The 17,671-nt window shown below is 34.8% G+C and overlaps 1 protein-coding gene across 16 annotated transcripts in view; it reads right to left on the reverse strand.

Moving 5' to 3' along the window:
* The window catches only part of NRXN1 (neurexin 1), a 1,133,364-nt gene that overhangs the window by 646,791 nt on the left and 468,902 nt on the right, over positions 1-17,671 (reverse strand). For all 16 annotated transcript variants that reach the window (XM_025353854.1, XM_025353853.1, XM_025353851.1 and 13 more), the window contains one exon: positions 513-951. In XM_025353854.1, the coding sequence (XP_025209639.1) occupies positions 513-951 (439 nt within the window). The remainder of the gene's footprint in view (positions 1-512; positions 952-17,671) is intronic.

The following is a 17,671-nucleotide window of genomic DNA, read 5'->3' on the forward strand; positions in this document are numbered from 1 at the left end:
GCTTTGCCACTGTCCTTGAAATGCTACTCTATTGATTAAAGTGTTTTTAATACCATAGACTCATCCTAAAGTGTTCTGTACCAAAGTAAGGATTTTGTGTCTGGATCATTCTAATTTTTTTTCATATGTTATATTTGCCACTTTGAGTACCTGCAAACATCCAGTAACATAAGAGAATACTGGGAATACAAAAACTTTGAATTTTTTCACTTGCTAAATTCAGGACAAAATTTTCTGCAAGATTTGGCATTTGATTACCCAATAAAAGTTCATTTAAGAAGCTATTCTAGGAGACATTTGAGCATTTGGGCTTTGATGCCCCACTATGATGATGAATTAGCTCTTTCTGATTTTTATATGGCGTGAAACAGAAGCAATATCAGGCAATTTCTTTTACTCTAAAGAAATAAATGCAGGAAATCTTTAATATGTCTTGGTTTTCACTTTTAGGAATGGCACGGGTGGGTGGGGTGCTCTGCCAGATAAACAGCATAGAAAAATGATAACATTACCTGACCGTCCATCTCTTTGGAAATCCACATGATACCATTCTCCATCATTCACTTTCTTCAACAGGGCTTTTATTTTTATAGTACCTGACCCCATGTCCAGGAGGAGGTAGAGGTGGCCATCTAGCATCTCAATAGCAAAGAAGTCCACCTTTATCATCTGTGGGTGCTTGGCATCTTTTTGATGTCTTGGCTTGCCATGGCTAAATAAGATGAGGCCATTTGGTTCTGTTGTACGGAAATCAAATGATATGGAGCCTGTTTTCTTTGCATTCCATTTAGGCAAAGAGATGAAAGACTCTGGGGTTTCAAAGGTGATTGGGTCTAAAGTTGCAACATTCTCACATTTAAATGCCACCACTCCATGGATCTTCATCTTAGGATCTCCTTGCTTGGCAAGTCGAGATAATTCCAGCCTCACATCATTATTTTTATACACAACCTGTGGGCAGAGGCAGAGGACAGCAGTGAGAAACCAGCGTCCATATTTTAATATCTGAAACTTGTCATCAGCTCATGTAACTTGCAAGGACAGCATAAAAAGGCACACAGCATTTAGTTAATTTTGTTGTATAAAGGCAACATTTTTCAGGCAAATAAAATTCAAGTGTCAATTCATAGAACAATAACCATAACAATTTAATTCAAATAATGTGTGTGCAGACGCACACATGCATGTGCATATACACACAAACTGCTTGTATTTAACTCAAATAATTAAAAAATCTGCATATATCTTTAATTTCATGTGTACATTAACATGCTAAGACTTGAACTTATAAAAGCTATTTTTTTCATAGTTCTCTATGATGTTTTTAAAATTAAATATAAGCATTGACGTTATTCAGTTTTCCCATCATTAAAGCATTTGAAATTGGATACCATTGTATACCAGTCCCCTAAAATATTGGATCTCCTCTATTATCTATATATCTGCTGTGGATATTAACTTTGCAAGATAGTCACAATAAGTTAAAGCACAGAACAGCCTGATATTTCTCAGCAAAAAAAAAAAAAAAATATATATATATATATATATATATGTGTGTGTGTGTGTGTGTGTGTGTGTGTGTGTGTATGCATATATATATATATATATATATATATAAAACAGAAAGTCCCAGACCTGCATCAGTACCTTTGAATACTGTTAAGTAACGTGACACTGCCACATGTAGAATATGGTGCTTCCCCTCAATCTATTCAACCTGTGTTACTGGTGATCCATTTCACTTTTAATTTACACAAATGCTGAGCAAGGGTTGTCTTGCACTCTCATTTTCCAAGGCACTTCAGTGAAAGAGGCCGGGCACTTCTGAGTGCTTGTTGATGGTCCTAAGGCTTTTTGGATTCCAATTAACACATTGGATACATTCACTGACAGGGTTAATGATATCATACTTTTGCTATCCCATCACGTTAATAAATTCAAAGATATTTTGACATAAAGATAAAGAGAGAAGGACACCTTTTCTCTACAAAAAGCATACAGTGGATAATCATATTTCTAAAATACATAGACCATATTGACTTAAGGGTGAATTAGTTATCTAGGTCCACATAACTATCTAGGTTCTTTTAAGAAGGGATTCTATAGATTTCAAAGCTCCCAAAGTTACTAGAATCTAGATTTATTCATTCACATGTAAAAATGTACATATATACACACATATATTATGTATACGTATACACACACATGCATGTTTTGTTTTTCATTTTTAGGAATGGCAAGGGTGTTTTATATAATATATATAACAGGAAAAATAAGACAGCCTGTATCTAATTAGTGCTATGAAGTCAACCAAGTCAACACAGCAGTTATTCCAAACCCATGGCCAACTGAACCAGCAGATGACTGATGAGTTTCCTGATAGGATTTGTTAATGGATACTTTATTTTTCAGAGTAATTAAGAGTTCATGCTCTGGTATTGGACTTCCTGAGTTCAAATTCTGGCTCCAGATTTACTGAACTGAGAAATCTCTGTAAGCCTGTTTCACTCCCTTAAAGGAAAATAATACTTCACATAATTATTATTAATATAATAATTAAATAAGAAAATACATATAAGTGGGAAAATCTACATAAAGGCATTCATTCCAATGCCAAGCACACTGTAAGATTTAAATAAATATTAACTACATAAAATACATGATAATAAAAATCATCGCTTTATCATCATCTAATAGACATAGATTTTAGTTCTAAATTTATCCATGATAAGAAAACGTATAGAAATTAAGCCCACACATATAATGGGTTTTCATACATTATTTGTGCCAATTAATAAGTCACATCTTTCCAATGCTGGGCCTGGTGTTTCAGTTTACCTTTATCTTGAAGAAGGATTATAATAAAGAACATGATATCTTATTCTTTGAACAAATATGTACAATGGTTTAACAAGCATCTATTGACAACAAAAGAAGAGAGAATGAACTTGAGCAATAACAAAAAGGAATTACACTAATTCTTAAGAATACTTTTTTTGAAAAGAGAAAGATCTATTAAATCTTAGAAACATTTATTTAGGATTGCCTTTCTTTGGCGATCTTTAGAGGCAGGGAAAATGCTTTTCAAGGATGATTTTCCAAGTTTTATCACTTCTCACTGTGACTTTCATGCGACTCAAACCTATATTATTTTTCCTTTTTCCTATTGATTTATATTCTAGTATGTGGGCATTCTTTTGATACAGATATTGATCAAGAATAAGTATTTTCAGACCCAAATGATGCCTCTGTTGATCAATGCTAACACTCATACCTATAATAGAACCACTGTAACAGAATTGAGTGTTTCTGACATGAACAAGTGGGTTTTATCCCTGGTATATTGTCTCTTGAATCTGACATCAGCCACCATAAAGTTGAAGAATGAGGGGCAGTCTAAGTCTGGGCAAGGATTTCAATGAGACTTAATCTTATAACTGAATCAGGTGTCTTGGTGATGAAAAGGTTCAGGAAGATGTAAAAAAAAATAGAAGTAGGGATAATTCCCTGGGTAAAATTTCTTAAGGTTAGCCATGCATCTCTCATAAAAAAAGTATCTCCACCAGCATCAACACTTTATATGCTTTATACTGGCAAGAACCTTGCTCACCACAGTGCAGCACCAAGATTAGTAGCTGGCACAGAGTAGATGCTCAATAAATATTTGTTTATAGTTGAATAAAATTCTTCCTTCACCTTTTCAAACCCATTTCCTACATTATAGGCTTTTGTAAATAATAATATTTAGACCTACAATTAAAATACAGCAGAATATGATATTGCGGACCAATCTCATAAACTAGTTACTATTTTGCCCTATTTCTCGAGGAAAAAGCATAAATTTATGTACATATCCAGTTCATAATTGACAAGCTGGCCCATGCATTGGGAAATTTCATCTTCAAACACATTTTGTGGGGTATAAATTCCTTTTAGAATGAAGAATGCCTGAGTTAAAACTCTCCAGAGGTTTATACACAAAAATATACACTGTGCTTCTCCTCAAGATAGTTCTTGTAGGAAATAACTATCTCCAGATACAATAACTATGTCTTTCCTACAAGAACTGTCTTGAGGAGAAGCACAGTGTGTATTTTTTTTCTTCCCATTTTGTACACTTTGAAAGGCTGCTCCAGAAAATGGAAAAGCAATTTTGCATTGGTAGGCCTATGGCTCTCATATTTATACTACTATTTCATGTGATCCAGATTTTATAATTACCCTACTTTTCTAAAGTTAGACCTACTCTTAAAATGAACTGAATCTAGTTCAATTAGAATAATGAGTAACTAGTAAGTATTCTAACTCTTCTAAAAATTCATGTGTAAGCTATTTTTGCTTCCTTCTGAAATAATGTGGCACTCGATCATGGGAACACCTTAGAATTATTCATACATCTTTTATTCTTATGTCAAAAGTGGCAATTTGCATGTTTCACTTTTGAACACATTTCTATATACTGTATCATCATAACAATTGATGATATTTGTGCACACTCATTTGCATCTGTTTAATAGAACCAAGTTTTCTTTGGGGACACTGATTTTTTTTTTTTTTTTTTTTTTGAAGAGTGATTCAAAATGTTGAATTTTACTTCCCTGCTGCATGGGCTTATTTTCCATTTCCTCAAACATTTGTTAGAATTTTTAAAGTTTCCCTTCCATGTTAATATGCAAGAATAGGGAGTAATATGTTTGTGTCTTCACATTCCTAGAGCTCACCTTTGAGGAAGACAATCACTGAGTATTATCATTGATCTTAAAGATAATCCTGAAAACATGACAGCAATGCAGAGAAAAAAAAAATAAATAACTTAAACAATAGGAGCTTAATTGTCTGCATATTAACTTGGTTCAATCTCAAAGCTATTACTAAGCCAAGTCCCTAACCTCTCTCTGTCTCAGTTTCTTAATTTTGGAAACTGACATCTATAAAGGAAAGGCATGCCATATCTATAAATTCTTGAGCTTTTTTACCCTTAATTTGTGTGATTTGGGACAGACATAAAAGATGCTCTATGGTTCCTGCCCCCTTTCTGGCTTTCTCCAGTTGCGATTTTTGATGCCAGGATATTGTTCTCTACTTTCAGGTATACTGAAACATGAATCCATTAGTAAAGAGAATGTTCACTGCATCTTCAGGTACACAGACATGCCTCAAGGATTATATCTATCTAAGTTTTGTACAGATGGTGTTGAAGCACTGGTAACTGATAGATAAGGCTCTTTCAACAGAGTGGGAGTATGTGAAATTCAGTGTGAAAATATTTGCCACTCAGATAATGACTTTTTTATATAAATATATGCTTCAGTTTGGAAATTACAATGAGGGTCTTAACTTCATTAACATGCATGGTGAAGACTCTTCATTCCTTAACTATGGTAATATGCAGGATGGTGAAATAAGCACCAAAGTTGGTGTTATTTAGATATTTAGACTTTGTTATGACCCTCCCTGAGAGAACATGAAAGGCTCATATTTTAATCTATCTTGGTTTTCTCTTTCATACTTGCAGATAATAAGGAGTGAGGCCTAAGAATTTGATTCTCAAATCAGATTTCAGAGAGAATTCCAGCTCACCCATTTGCAAACCTGTAACCTTGTGCAAGTTCCTCAACCTTGCCAAGTCACAGTGTTTTATTCGTAAAGGACAATGATATCTACCACATTAGGGTTACTGTAAATAATAAATTATATTTTAGTTAAAGTGCTAATAATGGGTCCTAGCATGGAGTAAGTGCTCAAGTAAATATTCACTGTTTTTATTAATATTATAAATAACATTTCTTATTCTTACATTGAATGGATGGAGCTACACAATTTAATTGTCATAACAAAGGCAACAGCTAAGAAGGTAGACAGTAGTTGATTGCTCTCATATTTAAGAGAATTAAATAGTGCTGAGATCAGCAGGATCAAAGGTACTCAGCAGATTGGGACTTCCTTTTTCATGCTGATATTTACATTGCAGTTAGATGTCCACAACAGGCTTTCTCTGTAAAGTTCCTTAACTAGAAAATATACATAGTAGGCTAGCTAACCTAGGAGTTGTATTTTCAGCCATGAAAGGGTTTGTGGTATCTAACAACATCAGCTACCACTATCACCAAAGCCGCCACAACAATCAGTTAAGATTTACCAGTTCACTTTCTGGCAGGTCCTGTTACAAGAGTTTTATATATATGAATGTGTTTAATTCTCATATGCATCCTAGAAAATAGGTATCATTATTACCTATTACCATAATGTTACCTAGAAAGTAAGTAACATTATTCTATTTTATCAATAAATACCTGGAGGCACAGAGCCATTGCATGTCTTTCTTCAGGATCATGTCTAATCCTGTTTGAATATCTAATGACGTTAACCTCAAACTTTATCTTTGTTTCAGCAGGAAATTTATTTTCATTTTTGACAGCAGCTGCTAAGTAGATTCACAATCAAATAGCTGTTTGTCACCAGGCAAAACGATAACCTTTCAATGAGTTACATGTGCATTCTAAAAACCAGTACTTTTCCTTCATTTTTTCTCATTAAAATATCTCTAAGTGAATCAAATGTCACAAGTAAGTAGAGGAATTTATTGTTCATCTACAGATTAAAATGTCCTTTCAAGTCCAGTGATAGCAGAGACCTATTTCTGTTTCCAATATGATATTGTAGTTTTTCAACAGGTATGTAATTCAGAATGTAAAAAATGTATCTTAAAAGTCTGTGCGGTTTAAGAATTATTTAAGGGGACTGTTGCTTTAATGCTTATTTTTGTTTATTTGCTTAAAATGCAGTTAATGCTTTTACTCTATTAAGATCAAGTGAAGGCCGGGCGCGGTGGCTCACGCCTGTAATCCCAGTACTTTGGGAGGCCGAGGCGGGCGGATCACGAGGTCAGGAGATCGAGACCATCCTGGCTAACACAGTGAAATCTCGTCTCTACTCAAAATACAATAAATTAGTCGGGCGTGGTGGCGGGCGCCGGTAGTCCCAGCTACTCGGGAGGCTGAGGCAGGAGAATGGCGTGAACTCCGGAGGTGGAGCTTGCAGTGAGCCGAGATTTCGCCACTGCACTCCAGCCTGGGCGACAGAGAGAGACTATGTGTCAAAAAAAAAAAAAAAAAAAAAAAAAAGAGTGAAAATATTTATTTCAAGTACCTGAATTTAATTATTATTTTCACCTAGCTGTGATCTTTCTAGGCACCATCTCTTTATATTACTGCACTGTGTCAAAATACAACCAGGAACTAGGCAGCATGTGAAAAGTACAAGAGCCATCCAGTAAGTAGCAGGTAAATTGCATTTGCTTTGCCATGATCTGGGTAAGAAAGAGCTCAGAAAAGGAAGTGCAGCATATTACAACTTTCGTCCCCAACATTAACTTATTTATTTTGAAATTATGTTTCAGTTCTGACACTTTCAATTCAATCAGATATGCATCTTTAGACACATACTATGGTAGGATACTTAATCAAATGCAATTTTACTCACTCCCCTGTGCATATGCCTAGTTCCATAGAACATGTTACAATGAAAATAAACTAGTTTAATAAACATAACAAAATAGATGTAACAAAATATAAATACATTGACAATATTTGATAATTTCAAAAAATTAGAAATGTGGTTTAAGCACAAAGATGTTCCTACTCATTTAGTATCCAAAATGTTTTGGCCCAAAAGCCAATTTTAGCACTTATAAAGTTGGCACACTCCACGAAAAAATGCTATAGCCTTCAAAAATTATTATTTTATGATCAAATAAAAGTAGAAAATTAGATATTTCCCTTCATGTTCCTGCCACCATGAGGAGACAATCTTAAAAGCAGAATAGAAGCAAGGTGGTCACTTTTTAAAATCCTTGCACCCGTTATTGCTTTATCTTCCACCCAAAATCAAGTTTCTTATGCTATTCACTTTCTTACACTGAAGGTCTAGGGCAGGACATGATTCTAGCAAAAATGTCAAACAATGTAGAACTTAACTGACCAAGAGACTAATAGGATTTTAGCTTATCTGGGAATGTCACTCCATAGAAATTTTCATGTGTAGCGTGATATGTCCACAGGAGACAGGTGGGCATCCAGTAGAGTACATACAACTATGGAGTGGCTGCAGGAGGGCTAGTGGATAGGGAACAGTATAGAAAATGAACAAACCCTGTACAAAGTAGTCCAATGCATGTTTGTTTATTTATTTATTTATTGAGAAGGCGTCTCACTCTGTCGCCCAGGCTGGAGTGCAGTGGTGCAATCGTGCAACCTCTGCCACCCAGCTACAAGCGATTCTCCTGCCTCAGCCTCCCGAGTAGCTGGAAATACAAGTATGTGCTACCATGCTCAGTTAATTTTGGATTTTTAGTGGAGATGGGGTTTCACCATGTTGGCCAGGCTGGTCTTGAACTCCTGACCTCAAGTGATCCACCTGTCTCAGCCTCACAAACTAATGCATCCTTAAAAACAATTCTTAGCAGTAAGGAAATTTAATTTTAAATAGACATACATAAATAATTTTGAAAAATAAGAGTGTTTTGGGAAGGCAGCAAATTGATCTTTTTTTCCCCTGATCTAATCTGATTCAAAGATCATGTACAGAATATTTTCAATGAAATATGTTCCCTTCTCCAAACCCAAATACCAAAACCTGTTATAAAATGCAAATCAAACTACAGTAGTATAATTTATCCACAAAGGCATACGACATTTCATTTAAACAAAAAAAAAAAAAGTTAAAAATTGGAGAGGGAAAAAACAATATTTTGTTTATGCAACAAAGAAAAAAATATTTTTGCTTAGTCTCAATTAAATACAACCAAATATATCCCATTAATTAGGGGAAGAAAAAGGAAAAGAAAACCCCTCCTGCTTTGTCCTTCCTTCATTCCAGCATTCAGTGAACTGCTTAAAGTTACTGAGACAACATTGGGTGCAATCTGCAAAAGTTACTCATGGGAGTTGAAAGACTGAGTTGTCCTTGGGTTAGCAGCTCTATTTATGAAGCTTTCAGTGAACATGAGTATGTAGCAGAATAACCTGAGTTTCTCTAAATAGTTATGTCTATTTTTCTCACATTAGTGATTCAGTAATGCCTTTTGGAAATAAATGGAAAAATGAACCACAAATGTCAGTAATGTGAAGTCTGAGCTGAAGATCTTTTTAAAATACAAATCGCAAACTTGATCAATTGTCTTATTTTCAGATGAGGAAACTGAGGCTTAGAAAGGACAGGTGGCTGTCCAAGTTGGCATCAATCTCTAATCAAAATAATGTATTGGGGACTTCAGTGTTCGGTGTTCTTTCAACTTTGTGTTAAAAAAGAAAAAAGAACAATGAACGAACTCTGCCATAGGTCCAGGGTTATGAGATGCTCTTAAGCAATTACAAATGAAGAGCAGCTCACTTTTTAGCAACATGACAGAAAAGGAACTGGAGCTTATTTAAAGGTGACTCAAACTTTAAAACTCTGTTAGCTTCATAATAAGTTGATGTTCAAATACAGAAATAGAAGTTCTGAGGGGGGTAAAAGTTGCAGTAATTTCCTCCAATGATAGCATTTAGAAAGACACTGAAGAAGTTAACTAGAATCAATAAACTTGCAATGTTCACTGCTATTTTAAAAGAAAGTGATGAAGATACTTTTGGCATCAGTCTTTCATGATCTTGCAGAAAGTTAACCCACCATAACTCGGGGTTCAGAGCTACTACTCCAAGCCAGCAGATACTGCTAAGAAAGCCAGCATATCTGCTTTATCCAAAAACTTTTCAATCTCCTGCTAGTTCCAATGGGGGAAATGTAGCCACTATTATTATTATTTTATTAGGGGAACATATCTTCCCATGTACCAAGAAAATATATTTGAACTGATAATAACAAAACAGTGACACTAAATGATGTGTCTAGATTACCCAATGCATCTTCTTTTGTGTCTCCAGCCTCATAAGTTCAGTGAATTTCATCCACCACTGAATTTCACATTTTTCTAAGGAGGCAGACATTAGTATAAGTATATACCATTTAGTGTATATATATATATATATATATATATGCATGTATTATAGATAGATTAGATAAATATATGATAGATATAGATAGATAGATAGATAGATAGATAGATAGATAGATAGATAGATAGATTTCCTATATAGTATGTCCTTTCCTTATTGATTTGCAATTACATACTATCTATTGTTTTGGATATACCGATGTTCAATATTTTAATCTATTATTACTTTATGATCATGTTCATCAATTTTAAGCTTTGAAAAAATTTCTCCAAGAGAGATTGGATAACCATATAATTTCATGTAAAATATTTATTACTTGATTATATTTATGTGTGTGTATATAATATATGTATTATTTTTAATCCATTGAAAATGTTATCTTCTGTTTAAGGTGAAAATCCAAATTGACTTGCTCCACAAATAGTTATTTGAACCAGCACATTTTTTGTCCTTTTTTTTCTCTTACTTCAACACTCAGGGGAACACAATTTTTAAACAATTATTTTTCTGATTTGTAAGGCCTACCACATATTAAATTATTACATATATGAAATTCTATGGCTGAGCACTCAATTCTGGTTTATTGATGTTTATTTTTTCTTGTTCTACTTCCATTTCACCTAATTGTCACAGCTTTATAAAATATTCTAATGTGTGTTAGGCTCCTTCCAATCAACCAACCCATTAACATTAATTAGCTTATAATGTTTATATGTTATAAACATTATAAACATCTCATGTAGTTTCACACGTTTTTCCTTATGAAGATCTGTTAATAAATTATCAAAAGATACAATCAGTTTATTCACTTCAATAAAAATAGCAATCATAGAATATTTTTAAATGACCATCGCTTATAAACTTTTTTGTTTTCTGTATTGACAAAATAAATATATATCACAAGTTGCTTTGATCTAGCTTTCTAAAACATAGCAGGTTATACATTCAAATTTACTTAAGGGGACTTTACAATAGACCAAGGAAATTATATCTTGCTTAGAATTACATTCCTGTTATTATAATTATTTGCAAAGTTATAATCCATAAATGAGTTTTATAATTTTGATTTTATCAGACCAGAGAATCTGGCCTCATGCCAGAACAATAACTTATTAGTTGGAGGATAGATATACAACTACAGAGATAGATTAAATCAGAAAGAAAACAACAACAACAGTGAATGTAGTTGTAAGTGCACTAATTCTATTCCAATAATCATAGGTCCTGGTAGAGTTCCTTGCAGTAAAACACCAGGAGTAGGTGGCCAGTATATTGGAGTTTTCTGGTGAATTAGATGAATTATTCTCAGTGAAGAAGAAAGTGGAGCGACCTCAGACTCCACTTTAATGGTGGCTCTCTTCAAGAGGTGAGGGTACTTGCCTGAGGTCACACCGTGATTGTTCAGAGTCAGTCAATAGTGAACAAGATGGAATCTGAATGTTGGCCTCCAGAGCCTGGAATGGACTGCTTAATTTACCGGTTTTCTTTGTATGGACTGTTTTTATGACGGTTAATTTCCCTAAAGCAATAAAAAACTGTAAGACTTCTATGCTTCCTCAACCTGATGTTTCAAGAGCTGGTTATTCAGTTTGTGGATTACCCAAATTGCATGAATCCCCTTTCTTTCCCTGGCTGCCTGCCTTTACTGCTCAACCACACATCCACCTAAGAGCCTGCAAAGGAAGCAGGAAAAGGTGGCATTTATGACAGCCAGTGCTGATGTTTTTAGCACCTGCAATGAGAACATTTTTCAAAGTAGACTTGTTCCTGAGAAGTTGTGTAAGTCTGTTCTATAATTTTTAATTTGATAAAAACAATGTGTTATAAGATTTATATTTACACATATTCAAACAGTCCCAGGTTTACAGTCCTGCATTTCTACATAACTAGTTGTACTGCCTTGGCCAAGTTGCTTATTCTTGCTGAAATAATTTCCTTCTTTATCAAATGAGATTATGAAAACTTATTTTGCAATGTTATTTAAGTACATAAGCACTTGATCTTGGGTACCTAAATAAAGGGTAGTCATTGTTGTTGCCATTATGATCTTAATTGTGTAAGGTCTTAAGTGTTAAGATCTTAAATGGTTAAGAGGGGAGTGTTCATTATTTGAATCAGTAAGTGACTACTATTGAAAGCAAAGAAGCATTCTGTAATCACACTCAAATCTTAATGCTGACATAAATACTTTTCAAATTTCATAATTTTATCTCTTATCTCTCTGAAACTACATTTTGACTTTATCTGCTAAACAAATAGTATTTTTAAAGTAACATTTTTTATTTTAATTTTCTTACAGGCATATAATTGACAGAATGAGGCAGTCTGTATAATGATACTAAATTGATGGAATTACAGCTGGATGCAAATAGTTGTTTTATTTAGCTTATACTGGGTGGGCTAAGTATACGACCTTTTCTAGGTTTGCTGAAATATTGAACACATGTAACTGTTGTTCATTTCTCACTAAAAGGCCTCTAAAAATTATAGAGATCCCAGGTTGAGAACTGTTATTTTTCAATTATAACTGCTAAGCAGTAGGGTATTTCTTTTTAATCTATTCTTTAATTATTTTCTTTGGAAAGTCCCACATGATTCAGATGTCAGATGGGTTGTGCTTTTTGCCAGGGGTTGCTTAGTTAACTGTTTATTTAATGAATGGGGTTTTATGTGCTACTGAATTTCTCATGGCACACGTTAGAAAATTTTTGGCAGCATTTAAATTGGAGAACTGAGAAACATATTGGCTCTACGGAAGCTCAATCAGCTCCCAGGCAGGTGCAGAGCTTTTGCCAACAAAAATTCAGTAAAATAAAAAATGCAAAGCACAAATTCTCACACAATCCAAAGAAAACTGACTTTGGTGTCCAAGATTAAATGAATGCTAGATCCAGGCAGCTCAGGTAGCTCAAGAATGGAAGGGGGAAATGCCTCGTAACTTTAGGAGAGACACAGGAATGGGACCTTCTGGTTTTGGCAGATGACAGTATGCACACATTTTTGGATTGCTGAGAAAATTCAACTAGCTCCTAAAAAAATAAAAATAAAAAATAAACAGAAAATAGTCTCATGTAATTTCACACATGTTTTTTCCTTATGAAAATCTGTTAATAAATTATCAAAACATAAAATCGGTTTATTCACTTCAATAAAAAAGCAATCATTGCATATTTGTAAATGACCATAGCAGTGACTGAGCTTCCTAGACCAAATATCCAGATGGCTATATTTTTTAAATGATTTGGCCAGATACATAGACATTGTATAAGCATTGGTTACCAGATTGATTTACTCTGACTGGGAACCAAAAAATGTCCTGACATGCCTTCTGAGTTCTGAAAAGTCCTAAATGCATATATATATATATACACACACACACATATATATATATATATATACACACACATATATATATATATATAAAATTTTACTCAGTAGTACAATAGTATGAAAAAAAAATGGAAAAGTTTTTTTTTTTTTTTTAACTAAACACTACTTTGAGAAAATAAGGATGAAAATGTATCTTTCAGCAATTAAAGTGAATAATACCAGCCTATTTGTCATCACTACATGACTCTCCAAACTGTGTGGAATAAAAGGCATTTGCAGTCATCTCCTTCCAAGTATAACTGTCATCAACTCCTCCCTTCAATAACCTGCACTTGGCCAGACCATGTCCCAGCCCCTCTCCCTGTCTGGAAGAGCGATGTCCTGAGTCAGGCTTGTTCTTGATTTCTCCTCTCCTAGATGTAGTTTCTGTCAATACTGGCTTATTGAAGGCTCCTGCATTCTTGGGACACCAGTGGATGTTCTTTAGTATCATTTTCCTGCTGTATTCAGAAATGGGGAGGGCTCTGCTCATTAGCACAGTGATGCTGACCCAACACTAGGTTGGCCACCTCTTGGTGGCTACATAAACACATGTTCCTCACTTCATGCCTAGCCACTTGGCTGTGTCTACTATTCTGGTTCTGTGCTGAACAAGCCCCCAGTAGATAGTTCATTAGGGTTGGCCAGCTACATCCCCTTTGCCTCTAATTGCCTTTGATTAGCTTTTATGTTGCCTCGTATAATTTTTTTTTTTTTTTTTTTTTTTTTTGGGGGGGGGTCTCGCTCTGTCCCCCCCTGGGGGGTGGGGGGGGGCGCTCTCCGCTCTCCCAACCCCCCCCCCGTTCAAGAGATTCTCATGCCTCGCCCCCCCAACAGGCGGGACCACCCGCACCCGCCACCACACCCAGTTTTTTTTTTTTTTTTGTATTTTTAATAGAGACGGGGTTTCGCTGTGTTGGCCAGTCTGGTCTCAAATTCCTGACCTCAGGTGATCCACCTGCCTCGGCCTCCCAAAGTATTGGGATTACAGGCATGAGCCACTGCACCCAGCCATAATGCTAATGTGAATCATAGCACCCAACAGCAACCGTCAAGCACCTTCTCTGTGTCCCATGCTTGTTGAACAACAAACTTTTATTTCTCACAACAGTCTTATCAAGTAGACATTTTTATCTCCATACTAAAGCTCAGAGAATTTAAGTATTTTGTCCAAATTACACAGTGACTAGGTGACTCAGCAGGGATCCAACTCAGCTTTTATCTAGCTTGATTCCAGAATCACAGATGCAATTCTGGTGCATGCTACCCACCCCACGGGATATTAGCTGAGTTCCTATTTACTTATTCAGCCCTAGGGGTTCTGGGCACACTTTCTCAATCTCATCATCACGTCTTTCGTGTATAGAAGTAAAGGGACCCCTTATTCCTTTTCTCTTTTTAGACCAAGTGCCTCATTAACTAGTTTTGGTTCTCTTAACACTACTGGTAAAAAACAAACAAACAAACAAACAAAAAATCCCTCTTAGGTTTCATCCCACTCTCTTTCTCCCTTGATTTCAGGATAATTGTTATTCCCCTGTCTGTCCTATGCACTCTGATTTAGTGTCACACTTGTTTTGTACTCACTTCACTCTTAGGACCAAATTACCAGACTATATTTTAAGAAGGTATAAACATTGTTTTGAATGTCAAGAATTCTGTAAGATTTTCTAAGTTGCCTTGTAACTGGAGAATAAAGAATGAGGTTTAACACTACGATGAAAAACATTCAACACATCAGTTTTCAGGGCTCTAGAGTTAGATTTGATGATTACAGACTCCTGTAGTCAATAAGAGAAGAGAGATGTACTAACCACATGCAGATTGGGACCATTTTTTTCATTGTAACTGATGAAGCCCAAAACAGCAGGGCCAGAACTTGGGTGAGGAGTGAGATAAGTGAGGTACTCACTTAGGAACAAAATATAAAAGAGGATGCTAAAATCTCATATCATGAGAAATATTTCAATGAAATATTTTTAAAACTTAATAAGAAAAATTTCACAATGAACAAGGTATTAACATTTTAAATAAACATGGAATCAGTATTACTGATTTTTCCTTTTGCCTCAGGCTCCACAATGCTTTGGTAAAGCACTGCAATACAATATTATTCTAAGATTAATGAACTCCATTTAATATGTTGGAAACGTATTTATTAAAACAAGTGCAAGTAACTAGAGTAGTGTGGGGGAAAATTTCATCATTAGATATCATTAAAATTAGAACTAGAATGCACTATTAATTTTTAAGGTGTAATAATCATTAAAACCACTTTTATTCAAAAATAATGATGAACACAGAGTGTTTAGTCAGACACTCTTTTAACCACTTTACTCATATAATCCTCATAACAACCTGCTGAGATAGTAGAAAAGGCCCACTGCTACAGAATTCCCACTATAATATTCATTAAAGTACAATGTCTGTGGAGCTGTACAGCATAGTGACTCTCATCAAATTAGGGTCCCCATTTTTCAGATGAAGAAACTGAGCTCACGTAGTAAGTACCAGAATGAAATTTAGACCCAGACAGTCCAGATCCAGAATCCTTGTTCCTAACCATATTATAGAAACAAACCAAGTCTCTCAAAGATCAAGTAATATATCCTATTTCTACCTCAACCTCCACCTCACTAGACCTCACAATGCAATTAACTTTTAATAATAATGATCCCAAGAAACTCTCCAGAACATTGGACTAGACAAAGATTTCTTGGGTAATACCCCATAAACGTAGGCAACCAAAGCAAAAATGGACAAATGGGATCGCATTAAGTTACAAAGCTTCTGCACAGCAAAGGCAACAATCAACAAGGTGAAGAGACAAGCCACAGAATTAGGAGATAATATCTGCAAACTGTCCATCTGACAAGGGTTTAATACCAGAACATACAGGGGTTCAAACAACTAAATAGGAAAAAGTATAATAATCTGATTTTAAAATGGGCAAAAGATCTGAAAAGACGTTTCTCAAAAAAGGCATACAAATGTCAAACAGGTATATGACAAGCTGCTCAACATCACTGATCATCAGAGCAACGCAAATCAAAACTACAATGAGATATCAGCTCATTCCAGTTAAAATGCCTTTTATCCAAACACAAGCAATAACAAGTGATGGTGAGAATGTGGCAAAAAGGAACCCCTTGTACACTGTGGGAATGTAAATTAGTACAACCACTATGGAGAACAGTTTGGAGGTTCCTCAAAAAACTAAAAATAGAACGACTGTATGATCCAGCAATCCATTAGTATGTATATACCCCAAAGAAAGGTAATTAATATATCAAGAAGGTATCTGCATTTCCATGTTTATTGAAGCACTAGTCACAATAGCCAAGATTTGGAAGCAACCTAAGTGTCCATCAACAGACAAATTGATAAGGAAAATGTAGTATATGTATACAATGAATATTTATCCATAAAAAAGAACGGGATTCTGTCATTTGTAAAATCATGGATGAAACTGGAGGTCATATTGTTAAGTGAAATAAGCCAGACATAGAAAGGCAAACTTTACATGTTTTCACTTATTTGTGGGAGTTAAAACAACTGAATTCATAGAGACTAAAAGGATGGTTACCAGGGCCTGGGAAGGGTAGTGGGGGTTGAAAGAAGTGGAGATGGTTAATGGGAACAAAAATATAATTCGACAGAATGAATGAGTTATGAGTTCTAGTATTTGACATCACAACAGTGTGGCTGTAGCCAACAATAATATATTGTACATTTTAAAATAAGTAGAAGAGTGTAATTGGATTATTTGTAATGCAGGAAAGGATAAATACGTGAGGCGATGGATACCCCAGTTACCCTCATGTGATCATTTTGCATTGTATGCCTCTTTCAAAATATCATATGTACTCCATAAATATAAACACTTAGTATGTACTCAGAAAAATTAAAAATAAAATAATGACCCCAAGAATAAAGATTCTGCCATAAATTTTACAGAAACCAGTCAAAATTTGTTAAATATATTGCATATAATATAAACATATATGTATGTGTATATAATACATATATAATACATATGATGACTTGTCATTGAAATAACCTTGAGAGTCATTCATACTAACTTAAGAACTGCAATTCATCTCTGATATTCACCAGTCTACAGGCCAAATACAGAAACTAAACACTTAAGGTATTTTTACAAAATTTTGATAGATGCTAATTCTGTAGCTCATAGGCATTGAAAGTCCAATTGAATTCAGCCCCCTGGCCTCTGTCATTAACTTCTGCAGGCGTATAACTGGTATTCTTGTATCAGACAGCCAATGTCATCAAAATGGAATACAACA

This window comes from Theropithecus gelada, chromosome 13 (genome assembly GCF_003255815.1).
Source record: "Theropithecus gelada isolate Dixy chromosome 13, Tgel_1.0, whole genome shotgun sequence".
Lineage (NCBI taxonomy): Eukaryota > Metazoa > Chordata > Mammalia > Primates > Cercopithecidae > Theropithecus > Theropithecus gelada.